This window comes from Polyodon spathula, unplaced genomic scaffold, assembly GCF_017654505.1.
Source record: "Polyodon spathula isolate WHYD16114869_AA unplaced genomic scaffold, ASM1765450v1 scaffolds_811, whole genome shotgun sequence".
NCBI lineage: Eukaryota > Metazoa > Chordata > Actinopteri > Acipenseriformes > Polyodontidae > Polyodon > Polyodon spathula.
In genome coordinates, this window is record NW_024472298.1 from 54,772 (window position 1) to 76,554 (window position 21,783).

At 44.5% G+C, this 21,783-nt stretch overlaps 2 protein-coding genes across 3 annotated transcripts in view; both read left to right on the top strand.

Annotated features, from left to right (window-relative positions):
* The window catches only part of kmt2d (lysine (K)-specific methyltransferase 2D), a 44,912-nt gene extending 37,699 nt beyond the window's left edge, over positions 1–7,213 (top strand). The window contains exons 41-55 of the mRNA XM_041241724.1: positions 1–147; positions 491–655; positions 767–923; positions 1,005–1,086; positions 1,271–1,446; positions 1,832–1,977; positions 2,078–2,216; positions 2,667–2,806; positions 3,170–4,295; positions 4,743–4,879; positions 5,219–5,349; positions 5,737–6,022; positions 6,528–6,601; positions 6,730–6,838; positions 7,111–7,213. Of these exons, the coding sequence (XP_041097658.1) occupies positions 1–147; positions 491–655; positions 767–923; positions 1,005–1,086; positions 1,271–1,446; positions 1,832–1,977; positions 2,078–2,216; positions 2,667–2,806; positions 3,170–4,295; positions 4,743–4,879; positions 5,219–5,349; positions 5,737–6,022; positions 6,528–6,601; positions 6,730–6,838; positions 7,111–7,203 (3,108 nt within the window). The 3' untranslated portion in view covers positions 7,204–7,213. The remainder of the gene's footprint in view (positions 148–490; positions 656–766; positions 924–1,004; positions 1,087–1,270; positions 1,447–1,831; positions 1,978–2,077; positions 2,217–2,666; positions 2,807–3,169; positions 4,296–4,742; positions 4,880–5,218; positions 5,350–5,736; positions 6,023–6,527; positions 6,602–6,729; positions 6,839–7,110) is intronic.
* Positions 7,214–11,122: 3,909 nt separating this feature from the next.
* LOC121308970 (5'-AMP-activated protein kinase subunit gamma-1) lies at positions 11,123–20,035 on the top strand. Of its 2 annotated transcripts, XM_041241731.1 has the most exons (14): positions 11,123–11,313; positions 12,519–12,701; positions 13,439–13,490; positions 14,294–14,400; positions 14,738–14,819; positions 15,239–15,297; positions 15,845–15,890; positions 16,040–16,094; positions 16,617–16,743; positions 17,107–17,272; positions 17,639–17,676; positions 18,014–18,160; positions 18,363–18,456; positions 19,196–20,035. In XM_041241731.1, the coding sequence occupies exons 4-14, from the start codon at positions 14,329–14,331 to the stop codon at positions 19,210–19,212; spliced, it is 903 nt and encodes a 300-aa protein (XP_041097665.1). In that variant the 5' UTR covers positions 11,123–11,313; positions 12,519–12,701; positions 13,439–13,490; positions 14,294–14,328; the 3' UTR covers positions 19,213–20,035. The 2 variants fall into 2 exon arrangements, with proteins under 2 accessions (XP_041097665.1, XP_041097664.1); XM_041241730.1 differs by lacking the exon at positions 12,519–12,701.
* The last annotated feature ends 1,748 nt before the right edge of the window (positions 20,036–21,783 follow it).

Here is a 21,783-nt window from a genome sequence, read left to right on the forward strand (position 1 = left end):
GATCTTCAGGCTTTGAGTAAGAAAGCACCGGGAACAAAACCAAAACGGATGCCCAAGTCTGGAGAGAAGCTGGCCACCTCGAGGAAGAAGAGCAAGAAAGAGGAAGGAGGAAAGTCTGCAGAGGCGCTGATGAAGCAGCTCAAACAGGTGCGGGTTCTGGTGGAAAATTCAATTGCAACTTTAATCCCCCACCCCGCCCCCAAGCTTTGTTCAAGCACCACATTCTTTTGGTCTTTTGTCTTCTGCAGGCTCCACAGTAGCTCAGGGAAGCAAAATATTTTTTACTGTTGTGGTGTGCCATTTTGAGTTGGAATACCAGTCCAAAACAACACTAGAAACCTTTTGTTTTTTATTTTGTATATCTCTTTAAATCGCAGGATATTGTTCCGATTACTTATTGACATTAACGCAGTACTCATGGCTCTGTCTCAGCGCAGCCATGTGAAATGAAACTCTGTATGCCAAGTAACGGTTTCCTTTTACCAATCAGGAGCTCTCCCTTCTTCCACTCATGGAGCCTTCCATCACGGCAAACTTTGACCTCTTCGCCCCCTTTGGAAGCAGCCCCATCAACGGGAAAAACCAACTGAAGGGGGCGTTCGGTAACGCTGTGCTGGACAGCGTCCCAGACTACTACTCCCAGCTTCTCACCAAGGTAACGGATTACATCAAAATCCATTTTTATTTTTTAGTCCAAACTAAAGATGGTGACCTCATTGCTAATTTTGTTGTGTGTTTTTTTTTTTAAATATTTTTTTCTTCCCAGAACAACCTGAGTAACCCGCCCACGCCCCCCTCTTCTCTGCCCCCCACCCCCCCTCCCTCGGTGCAGCACAAGATGGTGAACGGGGTCACCGCGGTGGAGGACCTGCCTGAGGGGCTCAAGAACCCTGAAGCCCCCTCCGAGCCTGAAGAAACCAAAGGTACAAAAAAACAGAAATTGTAGATTTTGCCCCTGTACTGGAATCGCTGGTCTTTTTCAACTGTTTTTGTTTGATCTGCAGACTCCTCTGCTGAAGAAGTGAAGAGTGTGGACCTGTTAGCTGCTCTCCCAACCCCTCCCCACAACCAGAATGAAGACATAAGGCAAGAAAATATTTCTTTTTCTAGTGTTTGTGCTCCATTCAAGTAGCACCAGATCCTCTCCTTGTTCTAATGCAGGGAAGTGCTTCTGAGTCACTCTGGATGAGCGAGTGGCATGTGTTCACAGTGCAGGTGAATGGTGTTCATGAGGGGGTCTGATCTCTTCTCTTCTGCTCCTCCACCCCAGGATGGAGAGTGATGAGGACAGCGACGCCCCTGACAGCATCGTCCCAGCCTCCTCCCCAGAGAGCGTGCTGGGAGACGAGACCTCGCGCTTCCCCCTGCTCACCGACCTCAAAGAGGAGGATCTGGAGAGAGCTGTCTCTCCTGTCATCCCCATCATCCCACGGGCATGCATTCCTGGTAAGTGCATGCATTACTCTCTGCACCACACCAAAATTATATGAAAATGTGTTCCTCTTTTATTGACTGCATTTCATATTGAAAGAAATAGTCAGTGGGTTGTGGCCGGGCTCTTTTTTTTTTTTTAAATATAGGCAATATTTGTTTAGGATGTTCTCTCTGCAATGCCTGACTTGTATGGGATACCCCGTTTTACATAAACCATGCATTTCATTTGAATTAACATAGGGTTGTGACAGCTTTAACCAGCTCAGTGCTGTCCCATGTGTTTCTTTGTGGTTTAGCCAAACCTTTCCACTTAAACACTCAGGTATTTTGTAGTAATCCTTTTTCATTTTATGTGCATATAGATTCCTACACGTGTTATTATTTTGTGTGTTCCCAGTATTTCCCGAAAACAAACCCTTTGAAATGGTGAACTCCTCCTTTCCCGAACATGCTGGGAAGATGGCATCAGCGACGGGTCCCTGGGAGAAAGCAAAGGGAAGCGAGGTCTCTGTGACCTTCACACTGTCTGCCGCGGCTGCAAAGGTAGGACTTCTAGTATGGGACATTCTTTTTTGACCGTGTGCTGTTTTATTTGGACTAGACAGCAGTAGATGTGACTTTCTCTTTCTTTATTCCCCCACAGAACCTGAACACTGTGATGGTGGCGATGGCACAGCTCCTGCACATGCGCATCCCCAACTCCTATGAGGTGGCTTTTCCAGAGAGTCCCCTGCGTGGCGTCCCAGACCAGAGGAAGTCCCCCGCAGAGCTGCAGGCTCCAGGTATGAGGGACTGGTGCTAAAAAGCTCCTGAATAACCCGACTGCTGCTTTATCTGCTGTGAAGTGAGCAGACTGTTTTGTTATATGTGTTTATCATGTTTCATGTTGATCCTCCGTCCTACTGCTGCTTTATCTGCTGTGAAGTGAGCAGACTGTTTTGTTATATGTGTTTATCATGTTTCATGTTGATCCTCCGTCCTACTGAGACACCCAGTGTAGAGTTTTTGCACTGCCAATTTTTTTTTTAAATCAAATTCTAAGCACCACAGCAAACCTCAAGAATGCTGGCTGATCCAGCCGTCTTCAAGGCCCAGTGCATTTGCTATGACCCAACAAGATTGGGTCCTTGGCAAAAAATACCTGGTTTGGAAATGACCCAATCTTGAGTTCTTGATAAGTACTGGTTAGAGTTCAACAGTCACGTTTACCAGCTTTCCTCTCCTTTTTGAAGCCGTGCTGGCCGGGAAGCCAAAGGCAGCAGAAGGGGAGAGGACCCCCCAGGAGAAGAACGACTGGCTGAAGCAGTTTGATGTCTCGCTCCCTGGCTGTACCCTAAAGAAGCAGGTGGACATCCTGTCTCTCATTAAACAGGTCCGCACTCGCGTTCACACACACACATTCGCAAAGCATTTACCACCAGGCTATTTCAAATTGTATTTATTTTTTCTGAAAAAGGAAAAAGCGTTTTACAAATGCACAAAAAGCGCAGACATAGGTAATGTTTTGTTAATATGGCCCAGAGGGAGAGAAACTTCCATTGTAAACTGATCTTTCTATTCCCACTGTTGGAATTTGGTCAAATAATTCCATGATCCTTAATGCTAATAGGTGGTGTCTTAAACATGCACAAAAAAAATAGGTGAAATCAAATGCTTTCATCATTATTTAATCTATTTTTTTAATTGGGTAACCTGGTTTATTTTCCCTCTGTCTTCTCCTTGCTGTCTACTGCAGGAGTCCCCAGAGTTGGAGGAGAAGCCAGTACAGCACTGCTACGTCACCAATGTGTCCAACCTGGACGTGAGACACCTGCCAGTGATCCCAGTGGAGACCTCTCCACCCCAGTCCCCCCCTGCAGCCTCCTCCCCGTCCAGCCTAGCCGATCCCATCAAACTGGAGCCGGAGCCTGAGCCCATCCTGCCCCCTCCTCCGCCCCCTCCCATCCCAGAGCCCCCCAAAGCCAAGCAGCGCAGCCGGCCCCCCTCGGAGGACGAGGAGTGCAAGCCCAAGGTGAAGAAGTGGAGGGGCCTGCGCTGGAAACGGCTGCAGCTGCTGATCACCATCCGCAAGGCAGGCTCTCGCCGGGAGACGTGGCGCGAGATCGCGGAGCTCATCGAGAAGCTGCGGATCACCCTGCGGCCGGACACCCTGCCCAGGGACCTGCGCAAGTGCTGCTTCTGCCACGAGGAGGGCGATGGGGCCACTGACGGGCCGGCCCGGCTCCTCAACATTGACCTGGACCTCTGGGTGCACCTCAACTGCGCGCTGTGGTCCACGGAGGTGTACGAGACCCAAGGGGGCGCCCTGATCAACGTGGAGGTAGCCCTTCGCCGTGGCCTGAGGACCAAGTGCGCCTACTGCCAGAAAACTGGCGCCACCAACAGCTGCAATCGGCTGCGCTGCCCCAACGTCTACCACTTCGCCTGCGCCGTCCGCGCCCGCTGCATGTTCTTCAAGGACAAGACCATGCTGTGCACCCAGCACAAGCTCAAGGGCCCCAGCGAGGAGGAGCTGAGCTCGTTCGCGGTCTTCCGGCGCGTCTACATCGAGCGGGACGAGGTGAAGCAGATCGCCAGCATCCTGCAGCGCGGAGACCGCATCCACATGTTCCGCGTGGGCGGCCTGATCTTCCACGCCATTGGCCAGCTGCTGCCCTCCCAGATGGCCGTCTTCCACTCCTCCAACGCCATCTACCCCGTGGGTTACGAGGCCTCCCGCATCTACTGGAGCACCCGCTTCCCCAACCGCCGCTGCTGCTACCGCTGCCGCATCGGGGAGGCGGACGGCCGGCCGCTCTTCGAGGTGCGTGTCCTGGAGGAGGGGCACGAGGACATCATGCTCAAGGACACCTCGCCACAAGGTACGGCCCCTGACCCAGCACTTTTTTTTATTTTTTTTACAATCAAAAATTTTACGTCTACTGGAGCATTACCTAATGTGCGAACATTTTCACAAAATGTCTGTCCAGTGCTTATTTTAAATGCTAAATGCATTCTCTGAACTAAAGTAGCTGCAGGATTGAGGTTCTGACTATTAGGGGAGTGAGTTTTGCTGTATAGGCAGTACACAGTAAGTTTTAAATTTGGTACACTGAACCCTACCTGTAATGGAACTTTACTGAGAGAATCGTGGAACGGGTAATTCATACGGGTTAAGCAGTGAAGTGGATCACCGTCCTTACAAACCTTTTGTTAAGAGATCCTGTTACAGTTCTAATATTCCCTTTAGTTCACAGAGCTGTTTTTAAATGCATGGGACTGTTGGTATGAGTGGAGCTGATGCCCGACTCTCTGCCCTCTTTCCCCAGCGATCTGGAACCGTGTGGTGGAGCCGGTGGCGCGCATGCGGCGGGAGGCTGGCATGCTGAAGCTCTTTGCGGATCACGTGAAGGGGGAGGAGATGTACGGGCTGACTGTGCACGCTGTGCTGCGCATCGCCGAGTCGGTAAGGGACCGGGGTTGTGCGCGTCGCGTTACTGATGAATGCAGTGACTGCTCTTTGTTGTAATGCAGGTGCTTTACTGTATAGGAGTGCTGAGGTCTGAGGATGGTAACCTGTCACCTAGCTTCGTCCTCTGCATATTGATTTTGTATATAATAGTCGGTCATAATAAATGTGCTCCGTGCCAAGAGATTTTTACTTCTTATACTACAGTGTGATTTAAAACTGCTTAAGATTTGTTGAATCCTGATGCTTCCCCAAGTATTTGATTGAATCTACTGCTGGGTATTGCCCACACAATCATGCCTTTTTAACATTCTCTCGCTCCCTCCTCCTTCCCAGCTGCCCGGTGTGGAGAGCTGTCACAACTACATGTTCCGCTACGGCAGACACCCCCTGATGGAGCTGCCTCTTATGATCAACCCCACGGGCTGTGCCAGATCCGAGCCCAGGGTCCTGACGCACTACAAGAGGTGGGTGTGCTTTCGAAACCCCCAAGAACAGCGGCACCCCGAGTGTTGTCCCACCCACTCATTCTGCATAGCTAGCAAATGGATGTTTTGTTCATTTTAAGTCCTGGCGTGGCAACTGCAAAGATTAGTACAGCAACATGCGAGCCCAGTGTTCACGGGATGCAAAGTGATTTATTTATTAAGGAAGTCATGTGGGGTAAAATTAGCTCGGTCCCACGCAACACAAACTGGGAGGGGGTGTTTTTGTCACCATAGCAACCCAGTTTTAACAGATAACAGGCTTTTTTTGGCACAGCTGACTTTTTAAAATTGCATTTCCAAATATAAAAACAATTTTTCCTGCCTTTTTTTGGCTCCCAGACTTTTCTCTCTTTACCTCCTCTCCAGACCGCACACTCTCAACAGCACCAGCATGTCCAAAGCCTACCAGAGCACCTTCACCGGGGAGATCAACACGCCCTACAGCAAGCAGTTTGTGCACTCAAAGTCCTCACAGTACCGCCGCCTCAAGACGGAGTGGAAGAACAACGTGTACCTGGCCCGGTCTCGCATCCAGGGGCTGGGTCTGTACGCTGCCAAGGACCTGGAGAAGCACACCATGGTCATCGAGTACATCGGCACCATCATCCGGAACGAGGTGGCCAACCGGCGGGAGAAGGTCTACGAGGAGCAGGTGAGCAGCTTCGGGACTGCTGGCGGACGCTCCCCTCGGGATGCGTTGTGGAGTTAGATAAGCGTAGTCTCTTAGTGTTTCTGCACGACGCTCCTCAGATGCACGCGTAGTTGGGTCAGAGCGGCGTTTTTGTGCGTGAAGCTGTTTTTTCAGCACTGTCAAGTAAGTGAGGATGCCAGCAAGTGGTGTTGCACGCGTTCTTCCAGAGTTAAGCCCCCCCTGTAAGTTTTGGATGCTTTTGATCGCGGAATGCAGTTTGTAAACTTCATGCATCGGTTTTATTTTTTGCGTCTTGTGGTGCCATAGCTAGTTCATCCATATCTTTATATGTTCAGAAGATAAACTGCGCCACTGAAAATATTAGTCTTGATAAGACTTCATGATTTGTTAAAGGTTGTGGAAACAAATGATTAGTTAGTGTAGGATATTAACGTTTTCATCAATGTGTAACATCTGAGAATCCAGTGGTCTGTTCTCCTGTATTAACGCTTCCATCCTCTTTCAGAACCGAGGGATCTATATGTTCAGGATTAATAACGAGCATGTGATTGATGCAACTTTGACAGGCGGGCCAGCCCGGTAAGCTGCTACTAATTTGATAGATTGAATGGATGGATGGATGTCTCGCACACACATTGCCTATGAACAGGATAGGGTGGCAGTGATTGGCTGACTTCTCACTTGTGATTTCTTGCCCGTTTCCACAGGTACGTCAACCACTCCTGCGCTCCCAACTGTGTGGCGGAGGTTGTGACGTTCGACAAGGAGGATAAGATAATTATCATTTCCAGCCGCAGAATCCCCAAAGGAGAGGAGGTAAGACTGTACAGCTCGCCCAAGAGGGGGGAACGAGCCAGATCTCAGGGCAGTGAGCCATTTCACACTTGCCCTGCACTAAATATGCATGCTGTGCGTCATCAAACCCGAATCTGCACTGAACCCTGGAGCGAATCCCACTGCCGTGTTCTGCATCTGCCTCGATTCTCGTCGTTTTGATGTCATGCCTTTGTAGTCCTTGTGCTACTTGTGTAATGACCCAAGGATTATTACTGACCAGTTTGTCTCTTTCTTTCTGTGCTGCTTTCCAGCTCACCTACGATTATCAGTTTGACTTTGAAGACGATCAGCACAAGATCCCGTGCCACTGTGGAGCCTGGAACTGCAGAAAGTGGATGAACTGAAGAGCAGAAACTACACAAAAGCAGACAGAGAGAGAGGGAGAGAAAGGGCGGAGTCCGCTGGAGAATGGAATTTGCTGAAAGGAAAACCGAAACGGGACCTCCTGTTTTTTTTTTCTTTTTTCTGGAGTGCAAAGGATTACATTGGGCTCTTAAGTGAAGTAGACCTCCTCTTTTATTTTCTTTCAGTAATACTCCTGTCCCAAGGGCTGTGTATAGGATTTGGCCATTTTTTTAATCTATATATCAACAGTCCAAGAGCAAGGCAAATCTCAGAAAGGCACTTGGAGCTTTGTCGGATCTAAACAGTCAGTGCTGAATTGATTTCGGAAGCCTTTTGGAAGGATTCTTACCCTGTTGTGTACAGAGACACTTTGAACGCTAGCTCCGCTAGCCTGTAACACATTTTACTGAGGGGTTTTAAACAAGAAAACAAATAACTATTTTTTAATAAATAAATACATTCATTAATGAAAACATTAACTCGGTTTCTCAAACTGGTGTTTTGTCTGTCCTCGCTGAAGTGACTAAACCAGACTCGGCAGAGGGACGATCGTAATTTTTTTTTTTTTTTTAATTCGGCTAGACAATCCCGAAACTGAACGTGGCTCCAAATAATGTAAAGTACAGACTAGTAATAACGGTGAAAAGTATGGACTTGGTGGTGATCGTGTGTAGTAGCTGAACATGGGTGTCAATACCCAGCCTACCTCATACTGTGTGTTTTGGAATCTTGTAGCTTCACGTGACACCCGGAGGACGAACTTGGAAAATTTTGGGGGTGGGGGTGGGGGGGGGGGGGGGGGTTAAGGTTCGGAGAAAAATAAAAGCAGCTGGCTTTTTATTTCTTTGTTTGTTTTTTTTTCCACGTCACGCACAAACAGATGGACTGGATAGCTGTTCTCGTGAGGGGGAAGGCGGGAGCAGGTCGCTCCTCCATTGTGGCTCTCGCTGCGCTGCCCCATGCAGGTGGAGTTATACACAGCGTCTGCTCTCCCTCCCCTGTTTGTAAGTTTTAACTCTGAAGGGAAGGCCTTGCACTGACGGGCGACTCCCCTTGGCTCGCTTCCTGTTGTATATTTACTGTACTATACGTTTCTCCACCGACCTGAAGCTCTCCCACAAGAGGGAGTAGAGAGAGAGAGAGAGAGAGAGAGACCTGCTGATGGCATTTAGGCTTTTGGTGGTGAAAAGGGCATTTTATTTTTCTTAAATAATTTAAGATCAGGGGAGGAAGCCACGGCTACATTTGTTGCTGCCGAACCTGTTCAGTATAAAGTAGAAATGTAACAAAATGTAAGCTGCAAAGTGTACAGATTGTAAATAATCAGGGACAAACACTTGTTTTAGAGGCCCTTTTTAACCAATTTTAAAATAACAATATAATAAACCAACCACTGGATATCATTTTTATTAAGAAGGAAAATCTAGTAAACCTTGATAATTTGTATATGAACTGAGTTTTATTTTTTTTTTCATTTACTATTTGTTTTTTGCTAGAAGCTTGTAAAGGCTGCCTGTACATTTCTGCTGACAAATTAATATTCGCCAATGACGTGAGATTGAGACTAAGCTGGGAGGCGGTTTTATTTGATTTTATTTGTGGGGGAAAGGAGGGATTTGTGGAAAAGTCCCGACATTTTGTGTGTGTGTTTATTTAATATTTTTTTCTTTTAACACACCATAGTCTGATACCAGGAGACTGGCGATGGTGTCTTATGATACCAAAGTGTGTTGGCTTTTGCACATTGAGATTTATTTCACCATCTTCTATCCACCCCCCCCCCCCCCCCCCCCCCTTCACCCCAAAATAAAATGAAGACCCCATTGTTTGTCATTTTTAAATATATGTAACTTTATAATGAAATTGTCTGATCATCCCAAAAATCCATTTTTTTTTTTTTTTTTTTTTAAATATGCAGTAATTCATTTTAACCCTGAAAACATAAGCTGGTGACACAAGGTGAGCAATTGCCAGAAGTACTGTTTTTGATTCTGAACTGTTATGATTTAATAATTCCAACCAATCACGTGAATCCATTTGAATTTTTGGGATTAAAGACTGTTTTGTCGGCCGCTTGGCCTGTGTGATTGCGTTTTTAAATATCTATTTTTTAATCTAATTTAAACTCCTGCGTAAATTTTACTTTAAAAATTCATAATGCCAGGATTTTAAGCATTACACTATTTTGATTGAATTATAATAGTTTTAAATAAGCATGATTCATATATATATATATATATATATATATATATATATATATATATATATATATATATATATGTTGTGTCGATTCTGTATAGCAGGGTTACATTTAGGAGAGAGAGAGAGAGTGATGATTTTTATTGTACGTGGCATGTTTTGTATGGATATAATTTGAATTGTATATAATTTATGTTTGGCGACGCGAGAGGCTGTATACCTCTCTCCGCTTAGTTTCTTGTAAAGGAAAAATAAAATGCATTTTAAATATACCAGTGTCTCTTGCATATCTGTTTTAAATTGCGCCTCACCTTTGTACTACACTTGATCAAACCAGTTAAGATCTCTGGTGCCAGTACAGGGAAAATCTCGGCCCATCTTCCCTCATGCAGGACCAGCACGTTGATGTATCTCACTTTTTTTTCCCCCTGTATTAAAGACGCACACATTGTGGGAAAGTTGCATCAGGCAGTAAAATAACGAGGATTCAGTTTGACTACATGCTTCTCAAGTACGCCTATGAAATCCTGGGAATATTCAGGTGTGTCCCGTAAACAAGGGGTGGCCGATCGTGGTCCTGGAGGGACGCAGAGTCTGGTTTTCCTTCCATCCGAGTTCTCAATCACCTAATTGTTTTAATTAGGCAGCACTGACATGCTCCCTGGATCATTGCCGGTTGATGATCTAAAGAGACTCTGAAAACCTGCAGGATTGTGGCTCTCTGGGACCAGGATTGGGCAACCCTGCCTAAACCATCGCGGGCAATATTAGTTTCAAGTTACGTTGAATTTCAGAATCTCCTCTGCTATCTGCACCACACATCAAAATGATCTGAAGTCGTTCCTCTTTGCTTAACCCTTTTTAAGGTTGATAACTAGGAATTGAGCGCTAATTTCTTCCTAATTGAGCATTATCATCAATTCTGCCTATGGTGCATGATTTATGGGATGTCCTGCATATTGGGTAAGATGCTCAGGGGTTATGTTGGATATAACTCCTAGATATAACTTAAGGCTGTGTGGTCCAGTGGTTAAAGAAACAGGCTTGTAACCAGGAGATCCCCAGTTCAAATCCCAGCTCGGACACTGTGACCCTGAGAAAGTCATTGAACCTTCTTGTGCTCTGCCTTTCAGGTGATACGTTGTTGTAAGTGATTCTGTGGCTGATGCATAGTTCAGAGACCCTTGTATCATATGTTGTAAAGCACTTTGTAATGGTGGGTCACTAATATAATAATATTATAATATATTACTGTCAGCTCTCTCCAGTGACTTTAAAAATATTTTTGTAACATTTGTTGTCGTGCTATTTCTAGGATGTAATAATTCTCACGGAAGGTCTGGGGTGCAGGGTTAGATTTACACAGCCATGAATGTTAGTTATATATTTGAGCACACGTTTGTGTTGGGAGATTGCACGGACGTTGCTTAAAAATGTAATACAAATATTTCCAAAAAAAAAAAAAAAAAAAGCATGATACACTGAAAGCGGTTTAAATTATCAGGCCGTTTTGGTAAATCTTAATAATGTGCAATGAGTGACTATCATACTGCAGGCAAAGCTGTCCTTCTCGGGATAGTCGTGCAAACTGCAGGCTTGCTAAAATATAATCTGTTGAAATGACTCTCCAGCGCTTCTGATCCGGCTCAGCAGGGGGCGGTATTCTTGCCCGGCGAGCTCCGCTTTACGCAGGTTGCCGTCCTTTGATTTTACGCAGTGTCGGTGTCACTAGCGGAAGCGAATGGGAGGGGCAGAATTGCGAGATTAGTTTTTTTTTTTATTATTATTATTAATTTATCTATTTTAGAAGTAACAGCAATAGTTATTAGAAATATAAAACCAGGAATTGACGTTCGCTTGAAACCCGACGGGAGCAGGCAGACACGGATTTAGCGGGTGGGATGGAGCCGGTAAGCGCGGCGCAAGGTTTTGTTTTTATGCGCATTTCTGAGTTTTATGTGTTTTTTCTCCCCCCCCCTCAATAAATTAACTTTTCAGGTATCAAACACACACTAACAGCGAGCATTGGCGTGCCTCGGTTACAACGCCTTTGCACCGTTTATTTGTGTTAAATAATTACACTGTATAGTGTTTGGCGAGACCCCGGATATGCAGTTTTAAACTTGCATGTCCAGATTGATTAAATAGGCAGTTTCTGTCTTCATCAAGCACGGCGCTGGAGGGGTATCGCCCGTGTCCTCTCGACCGCAGGCAGGTACAGCCGGACCCCTTCGGTTCTTCTTGCTTCGGCTGGTTCTTCAGCTTTGCGTTTCATGATGTGTTATAATGTGTGCTGCAGCATTTGTTCTGTTGTGTTTCCTTTTGAACTGTTAAAAATGACTCTAATTTCATAACTATGTAGTGCCTGTTTTAATGTGTGTGTCATATGGAATTGAAACTGCAAAAAAGTGCAGGGTAACCGACTTACTTTATAATACTATCTGGGTGGAAACAAGACTCCTATTGCGTTGCAGATTCACCTATCCCATGTTTTACTATGGGCTTGATTATTCACAGTGTGTCCAGGTAACAAGCTCAGCTGATTAAACTCCTAGTAAAACCAGGAATGGATCAAACTGCTCTGCAGTGGGAGTCTTATTCCATCCCTGTAATAATATAATAGGCCCTGGTATTGATGTGACGCAGAAATATCTTTGACTCAGATGGATGTGGCTCATGAAGCCTTGACAGTAAAAACCTGGCATGGCTTAGCTGATGTGAACCAGGAACCTTGTTATCGCCGACACGAACGTCATTGTTGAAGTGAATTGTGTCTGTGCTGTGTCTGCACAGCTGCATGCTGTCTGCTCCGGCGCAGTGAAACCCCAGATTCGTTGTCATGTGCTGTCACTTGGCCGGGAGTAGCAGTAATCCTTGCCTGCTCTAGCGCTTGGCTGGTCACTTTCTGTGAAAACTACTCCTTTGGTTTCTGTGTCCGACAAACAGGCAGATGAGCTGCAAGCGTGACTAGAAGTATTGCAAGTACACATCTTAATCAATCAATCATTCAATCAATCAGTGTTTATTTTATATAGCGCCTTTCATAGTGGACCACCATCGCAAAGCGCTTTACAAGATGCACTAACAGCGAGACATTTGCATTACTGTACAACAGGAACAGACTAAATGAAAAAGAAGAAAGTAAAAGCACCAGGGTGACTTTCGACCAACTATTTTGCTCAACACTGAAAATAGCCCTGCAAGTACAAGACCTTGTGACCGCTGTAGCCGTGCTGTTTGAACTGTTTAATAGCTGGGGAGACCGGAAATAACAGCCCGTGCAGTCCTTTGTGTCAAGGTCAGCCATTTAAACAAGTGATGACACTTTTTCTAGTATCTAGTACAGGGCTTCTCAAACTCGCGGGTTTCCTTCCAACCCAGCTCTCAATTACTTAACTTTTTTGCTTAATTAGATATTTTACTTGTTTTCAGCTCTTAAACAGTTGCAGAGTTTAAGTTAGCTATAACATTTGATAAGTAGCTTGAACTCTGCAACTGTTTAAGAGCTGAAAACAAGTAAAAGGTCTAATTAAGCAAATTATCAGTTCAATTAAGGGTCTAGTTAAGTAATTGAGAGCTGGGTTGGAATGAAAACCAGCAGCCACAGGGGGTCCCCAGGACCGAGTTTGAGAAGCCCTGATCTAGAAGAAGGGGTGGTTTGCAGGCAAGATCAACTGATGGCTAAGTTTGAATTTGAGCAGTCCAGGAGAAAATTTCCTCTTTCTACACAAGAGGGCGCTAGGGCTCTGATGTCTTGACATAGTCAGCGATTGATTTTTCTTCTAGTGACATTAATTGTGACTATTGGATAACCCAGACCCTCCAATAGCAAATATATATATCAAAGGAGTATCAACAGCAGCATGTAACCACTGGTAATACAAAGCAAGCTTATTGACAACAACTACAGAAATGCAAGCCTGAAACACAGCCTCCCCAGCGTTAGGCATGTTGATGGTGTTGACCCGGCGTGGCTGTTTTGTGTTGCAGGTTGCAGGGCGCGGTTTCTAACAGTGCTGTGTTGCTTGTGTGCAGGTTGCTGCTGTCGTATTGGATTCTGAAGTGCAAGGAGAATCTCCTTCAGAAGGTAGGAGAGAGCTGAGCGGATCTGGGGAACGATTGTCTGTGTGCAGGAAATCTGGTTTATTATTTCCTTTTTAGCCAGAGGTGAGGGGTGCAGAGATGGCAGTAAGACTCCTGTTGAATAGCGGTTTCACCCATTCCAGGTTTTAATACAAGCTTGGTTTAACCACGGGGTCGTTCCATGACAGATCACCCTGACGTCTCTGATTTACACCAGACTTGGTTTTTAGGTTTGACTCGGGCAAACAAGCAGAGATTTACACTTTTAGACTGGTAAAAGGGCACAGCTTTTACTCACAAACAGATTGTGCCGCAGACTAGTGGGTGGCGTCATTTTATTGGAAACTGCACGACAATTAACCTTTTTTTGGTAATGTTGAGATTTTTATTTTTGGGGTTTCACCCCCCCAAGTTCAAAGGTTAAGGTGTAACTTCCTTTTTTTATTTTCTTTCAAATGTATTTACAGTAAAATGACGCCTCCCACAAGTCCGTAGCACAGTAGTAAAAAGTGAAAAGCCGAAATTTGAGCTTGTTTGCCTGAAACAACCCCAAGAATCAAATTTAGTGTGAATGGGAGATGGCAGGGTGTACCCTGCTGGGTGATTTGTCACGGAATGACAGCTAACAAGCTCGGGTGTGTCTTACTAAACTCCTAGTAAAACCCAGAATGGAGCAAACTGCTATGCAACGGATTTCTTATTGCTTTGTGGCCACCCCTGCTACAGCACAGCACAGCGCTGACTCGCGTGCTGAAGAGAGCCCTCCTGTTGGACTGTATGTTAACAAGCCCCTCTGCTCCCCTGCAGCTGCCGAATCGGATGGGGAGGTGTACACTCACTTCATGAAGTCGCACCGCTGCTACGACCTCGTCCCCACTAGCTCCAAGCTGGTTGTGTTTGATACCTCACTGCAGGTAAAGCAGCTGAGACTGGAGAGCGGGAAGGGCACCTCTTACTGTAGACTGCTCTAATGGCCTCCTTCTTAAATGCTCTTGTATTCTAATTGGTGTGTACTACAAAGTAAAAGATAGTTTAAACCATTTACAAATTTTAGACTTGTTTCTGGTTTGTTTAAACCCATACAGAAATCAGTTATAGTGTATGTACAGTAGTATCGTTCCAGTGTAAGGCTGTTTATTCAGTGAAGTCATGTATGCATAAACTGTGTTTGAAACATCTATATTAAAGCAGTTTGCAGATACGTTGGTTGTAGCAACGACCTGAAATCTCTCTCTCTCTCTCTGTGTCTAGGTGAAGAAGGCGTTTTTCGCTCTTGTCTCGAATGGCGTGAGGGCAGCCCCTCTGTGGGACAGCAAGAAGCAGTGCTTTGTAGGTAAGGAATCCGCTGCTATTCAGGAATTAAGGTGCTGTACCCAGTGTGGTGTTCAGAAAAGGCTTTTGCCCCAGGATATGAGCGGTGTTACTGAATATAGGACAAGAAGACCAGCAGTACACAGAATGAAAAAGGTAGCATGAACAGATTTTTAAAAAAGACATTCCTGTTATCAGCAAGCTGTTTAGTTCAGAATGGCCAGAAATCTTCAAGGAGGGAGGAAGCTTGTGTTCCTGCAGTTAAAACCACCACGGATCATGTAAACAAACTGGTCAGCCAACCATGTCTGAAGCATGTTTTAAAATGTAACTTGATGGCGGGATACCAAAGCTAAAGGAAATGCAGCTGGTTTTCAGCGTCTTTGTTAATTGACGTCAGCTGCAGTGCTGATGCAAGCCCCTTTGTGTTTCTTTCTGCAGGCATGTTAACTATTACAGACTTCATCAATATCCTTCATCGCTATTACAAGTCACCGCTGGTAAGGAGTTGCTTACCAGACACGTTTCACAGCTTTCTGTCAATTCTAGTCGAGCTAATATTTTACAATTCTCTCTCTGACTGTTTCTACACTTCTTTTTGTGAGATGTTGAATTGTTTTAGTTTTGCTCTTGTTATGTTTTTATGTTATTTAAAGAGTGAGTAGCGGGGTTCCGAAGAATCTGGCGTTCCACGTCCCCACGTGTCGCTGCAACTGTTTAAATAACGTGCCCTGTCGTTTTCTTTTCATTGTTAACATCCTGACCACTTTTCACACTTGCAACTTTAAAGTCTGTTTCAGTGCTCTTTTCAAAATGTCCGCTCTAGTGCCCTGGGGTTTGAGAGCTGTCCTCCAGTCTGAATAACTGCGTGAAGAGCGCTCCTTACTCTTTAAAGGCTAGAGTAAATGTTTTGAAAGCTGGGGTTCTGGTTTTGCACCTGTATTAGAGAATGGGGTTTCACGTTTGCTGTTCAGTTCTGTAGCTGACAGATGTTCAGTGCTGTGGGACATGTCCTGTGCTTTAACCCTTGTGCTGTTGTGTTTGTAGGTTCAGATCTATGAGCTGGAGGAACATAAAATTGAAACCTGGAGAGGTGAGTAGTGTCTGGTCCTTGGAGCATAATCCACAACAACTAACGCTCTGTCCTTCAAACCTAAAGGAGCAAATGCGCATAACGTAATTTGCTCCACACACACACACACACACACACACGTTGAAATCTTTGTTCTTCTTTCTTCTCAGAGTTGTATCTACAGGACTCTTTTAAACCACTAGTGAGCATCTCTCCCAATGCTAGGTAAGGGATATTTTGCAATATATATATATATATGTGTTTTTTTTTAATGGGAATACAGCTGTGTATACAGTATATACCTAACAAATTACTGTTGTAATTTACATGTGATTTGGTTTTGATGAAATGTTTTGTTCTGTTGTACCAAATGCGTATGTTTGGGTGGGGTGGATCTGCACCCCCAGTTTTTCTGTCAGCTCTGCCTTGTATAAGTTCATGCGTTGTGTGTAGGATAGCTCTTGTCATCTCATGTAGTTTTGCCAAAAAGACGGCAAAGCTGTGCAAAGTAATTTGTTATAAGAGTCAACCTACATGCAACATATTGACTTAAATCACCAAAAACGAGAGAAAAGATTACACTACTGATAAAAATAGTTTTTTTCAGAACTGTACTGTGTGTTCTGTGTACGGGATGACATCTGTAAACAGGATAAGATGTGCTAGAAGTTTGACACATCCTTAGCTGTGAGTCCTCATCAGTGATTTGTAGTTCATTTCCCCTCTTTCTCTCTCTCCCCGCCTCAGTCTGTACGATGCTGTCTCGTCGCTGATAAAGAATAAAATCCACCGCCTGCCTGTGATCGACCCCCTGACTGGCAACACGCTGTACATCCTCACACACAAGCGCATCCTCAAATTCCTCAAGCTCTTTGTGAGTGTGAAGACAGGGTGAAGGACTTGGAGGTGTTTCGTTCCCATGACAGTGCGGAGTGCATGCTGCAGCGTACTGCTATGGCCAATGAATTAACTCATTCTGCTTCATCAAGTTGAATGTGAAATAATTACAGAAAATGTGATTTATAGCAATTTCATGACCTAACTAAATTTGTCTGATTTTTAGCAAGGTCTTTATACCTAATGCAACTTCTACTAAACTATTAACCATTCATTTCCACAACTTTTAATTTGTTTTGTCTCGGATGAACTTGGCACGTCTGTCCCAGCGTGCCTGCGGGGCTCGCGTCTAAAGTTCAAGATGTTCTCTTCTCCTCACTTTATTTCTTTACCGCTGCAGATTTCTGAGATGCCAAGGCCGGAGTTCATGACGAAGACCCTGCAGGAGCTGAGTATCGGCACGTTTGATAAGATCGCGATGGTGCGCACCAGCACGCCCGTATACACAGCGCTAGGCATCTTTGTAGAGCAGCGTGTCTCTGCCCTGCCTGTGGTGGATGAGTCGGGTAAGGGGTTATCGCTGAGGCTGCCGCGTTTCAGCTATCGCTAAACATGTCTACACCAAATCCTGCTTTTCTTTAAACTTTAGAGATCTGTGGTACAATAGTCTAAGCCCTGTCATCTTGTGCAATAATAAATAGCAGTCAGGAATTCTAAGCATGCTGCTGAAACAGCGTTCCATATTTAGTTAATAGTGCCTAATAATGAGCTACAGTCAATTTTTTAAGCAGTACATAGAAAGCTAATATCAGAGTTCACCAAACTGAGCCTTTTGATTGTTTTGAGGGGCTTAATCTTCAATTATTTAAAGACGAACCTTTTTTTTTGTTTAATAAATGAAGATTTGTTTTCACTTTTAATGTCGATTGCAGGGCGAGTTGTGGACATTTACTCAAAGTTTGACGTTATTGTAAGTATACGTGCTTTATTTGAAGGGTAGTTACTGATTTCTGCTGCGCTTCATTAGTAAAAATATAAAACAAATTTATTGTTTTCCATGTACTTAACGAAAAACTGACAATTAGGAAAATGTGACATTTTAAAATCTAACGTGAAATACTGTACCTCCGTCATGGCTTCCGGTCGACCTTTTTCACAATCTAATGTTTTCGCTTACACGCCGTTGAATAAAAGATCTAAATTACGTTCATTCTCTCTTTTTTTTTATTATGTGTCAATCCTGAACTCCAGCTGTGTGTTACTGCGGGTTGCCTGGTGAATACTGTTTGTTTGTGGTTTTGGTGTAGAATCTGGCAGCTGAGAAGACGTACAATAACCTGGACATCACAGTGACCAAGGCCCTGCAGCACCGCTCGCAGTACTTTGAGGGCGTGCTCAAGTGCTACACGCACGAGACACTGGACACCATCATCAGCAGGCTGGTGGAGGCAGAGGTACACACCCCCCCCTCCTATATAGCAGCCCAGGCTGGTTTCACTTCAGAGACTCCCTTTACTTGCAGTTCTTGCCTCTGCTGGGCCATGCAAGTCCCTGCTAAGTAACTGCAGCTTCTTAGCAGTGTTATTCAGTTACAGGAACGAGGTAAAGCTGGCAGCCTCGTGACTCTCACTCGTTCCCTCTTGCTGTGTGCTGCAGGTGCACAGGCTGGTGGTGGTGGATGAGAATGAGGTGGTGAAGGGCATCATCTCCCTCTCTGACATTCTGCAGGCGCTCGTCCTCACTGGTGGAGGTAAGGAGCTCTTCCCCGTAGGGCTTTGCTCTCGACTCCTCTTCAGCTATAGTCCGCTTGCAGCCTGATCTACATCAGTAGCTCAGCAAGGTTGGATCTGTTCAGTACAATGGTGCATTGATGGCTCAGTAGGAGACCTGCTTTCTTCCCTCTGAAGTCAGCAGTGCTCCGGTTGGTACTGGAGACATGTTCAGCCAAGGTCCTGTCTACTAAAGATCCCATTGCAATGAATACATCCAGGTCAATAAAATCCCAGGCTAATGATTTCCATTACACGAGGGTAGGTGTTAAAACTTCATGCTCATATTGGACTCTCGCCAAGATAAGACATAGCTTCTTTTACTGCGTCTCTGGAGATGAGATGTTGCATCACATTGCATCTGTCCTTCTTCAATATCCCCCTCAGCCACTACATGCATAATTGTACCAATTTTTCTATCTACCGGTGTATCTTTGATCATGCTTACATGTTTCTTCAGAGCCTTGGCAGGGCAACCTCTTGTAGCATTCACATAAGCAAATTAAGAAATCTTAAGAAATCATTCTGATGGTCTCAGTGCTGCAGTGCCTGCACTTGGATTTCAGATGGACCGTTCAGGATCGTTGCTTTATGGAATTGTTGTAAGTGTTTTATAAAAACCCACGTTTGTTTTATTGGATGCTGTTAACGTCGCCTTTCTGCCTGGTTTGTATGCTCTGTTTAATAGTTTCCCCTCCCCTCTACTTTTTTTTTTTTAAGGAGTGAAGACTGCCTGAGAAGTGTCTGTCACAGAATGCTGGATTCAGTAACATCGCCCCCAGTGTGAGACCAAACCAAACCAGGCACATCCCACTCAGCATCTGGGAGAGTGGTGTCCAGAAATGAACAATCTGTATGCTGGCTCAAAGGGTCAGGGCGGGTTATAGGAGCTTACAGCACTGCAATATCCCGTGTATCATATCAATGCTGTTTTTATATTTAATTCAGTCCTTTATCATAGCAGTAGGCAATAGTGGAACACAGTTTTTGGAGGCAGAGGGAGTTGTGTTATTTTTTTAATGAGTTTTAGCTTGTCAAGGAAATTGCTTGACCAAAACTATACCTTTAATTTGTTATTATTATTATTATTATTATTATTATTATTATAAGCAGCATGCATTTGCCCATATCGGCACGCTAATTGTGCTCACGTTTTCATGCGCATCCTCATGACTGATTTTTTTCTGATTTGTGCCTGCTGAAGAAGAAAATGTATAGATCTGATATAAAATTGCTAAACAAATGAAAGAAACTCCTCAATAACCCTAAAACTACAGCGAAGCCTGAAAATGTGTCAGTGCACGCTGCTCCTAGCCGCTGCGTTTCTGATCTGGCCTTTTTAAAATCCGGTTTTACTTTCCTTTTAGTTTCCGTCGGTGTAAACTAAGAAAAACTCAAAGCAACTCAAATTCAATGACCTTTTTTTTTTTAATGTCCTCAAATAAAATCAAATCCAAGACCTTATGTGAAAGGCGTGCCGGTGAATTTGAGTTTCTTATTGTTTCTGGATGTTTAATAGTTCTGGATGAGACCTCTGCAACACAATGTGTTTTTTTTTTTAAGAAACTGTATCAGTGCATTACCTGGTACTGTATTCTCAGTTCCACAGAAGAAAGGGGGGCATTGGTTGATATATCATTTCTGCTTATTTTGCCAGGTGAATTCCTGATAGTCACTGTTTTTAAAAGTGATATTAAGAGGGTTGGACTGCTCACAGTGTTCTACATTTTTCTGTTACCAAAGAACCTTGACTCGTATTTCTCATTGGGCAGTGCTGTAGGTCTCGAACGATTTGCATCTGTGTGCTGGTTAAAGTTGCACGTTGAAGCGTTGCTGATAGCAGATGACCCTTCCCTTGGGTCATTATTATGAGGACCGTTGCAGTGCAGGCTCAGGGTCATGCTGGTTTGGTTTGTGTTCCTTTTTATAACAAGCCTTGCACCAGGTCTGTTTTCTCTGGCATCTCTTCGAGGGGGAAATAGAGTATATTATGTTTTGTTTATAATGACTTAAGGTTTCAGTTTGAATGAGATCTTGAGGCCGGTGAATTAGCGAATGGTTATTGCACAGTTAAGTACAATAGTTGAATAGTTCTGTAACCAAGGCTGTTAAGATTGCATAATACAGGCCCAGTCAACCACCAATGTGGTGAATTCTCACATTTGGAACTAGCAAGGGAGACCTGTACTCTATAGTAAATCATTTTAGCATCTTCTGAAAAACAAATCCTAGCATTGGGGAACACTGCGTAGAACAGAGTCACGTGGAAACTAATAGAAAATAATAATAATAATCATCATCGCAGTTTGCAACAGAGCTGTATTGTTTCGTAATCCTGTATTGTGCTAAAGTGTTGAATCCAGGTTCTTGAGAGGTTGGCTGGAGTTTGTCTTCCTGCTGTGGTCTGCCCTTGCTTCTAGTCGAGAGCGGGGTTGAGAAAGGGCTTGCTCGAACTGCAGGATCCAGACTCGGTCGCTGCCTAAAACACCAGCCCCACCCTGTGTGTGCAAACTGGGTGAAGCTGCAAACACTGAAACTCAGTTTCTCCCTGTCTGTTTGCTGGTTTGTGGATTTCAATACTGTCTGTTTCTCGTAGGCTCACTTGATGAATGAATCGGGGAATGCTGTATGCTGGCTGAGTAAACGCATGCACAATGAGACACTGTCTTCCCGGGGGGGGATAGAAACAGCATGCCATCATAAAAAATAAAAACAAACTTTATTCTGTCTCATCCTTATGAACAGAATCACACACACAGCTAGTGTAATGATACTCCCCTTCACTGTGTGGCAAGGTATCACGTCTAAAGCAATTCTTTGTATTCTCTATTTTGCATGGCATAAATAAGTATTAATTCATTGAAGTTCTATGGTATTAGGCAGTCAATAGATCTGCTTGCAGGCTGCTAGTGTGTATCCACTATTAGCCTGCCTTTGGAATTGTGTAAATGGGGGATGTTTATCAAGACCTGTATTGTTAGTTTCCTGCTCCAGCAAATATATATATATATATGTTTTTAAACCTTTTATAAAGTCGCCAGGATTGGATGAGTGAAACGGAAAGCTATTTCAAAATTGTAAAAAAATAAATAAAAATGCATTAGTTTCAAACCTGTAGCAACCTGTCCAGCCCCTGTTTCTCTGTTACAGGTCATGTGAACACCAAGGGTAATTGCCTATTCATTTAATACTTGATTATGCTATGCGGTGCACCAGACTGGCACCTCTTGTGTTGGAGAGGGGCGAGGGGAGAGAGGGAGCAAACAGTTCTCCTGCAGAGGGGCTGCAGGCTTGTTTTTACCCCCTGA

Coding starts and splice junctions, on each gene's coding strand:
- LOC121308970 (XM_041241730.1), top strand. Junction 16,095..16,616: donor AGCATCTCTCCCAATGCTAG/GTAAGGGATATT, acceptor TCCCCGCCTCAG/TCTGTACGATGCTGTCTCGT. Junction 17,677..18,013: donor ACTCAAAGTTTGACGTTATT/GTAAGTATACGT, acceptor GTTTTGGTGTAG/AATCTGGCAGCTGAGAAGAC.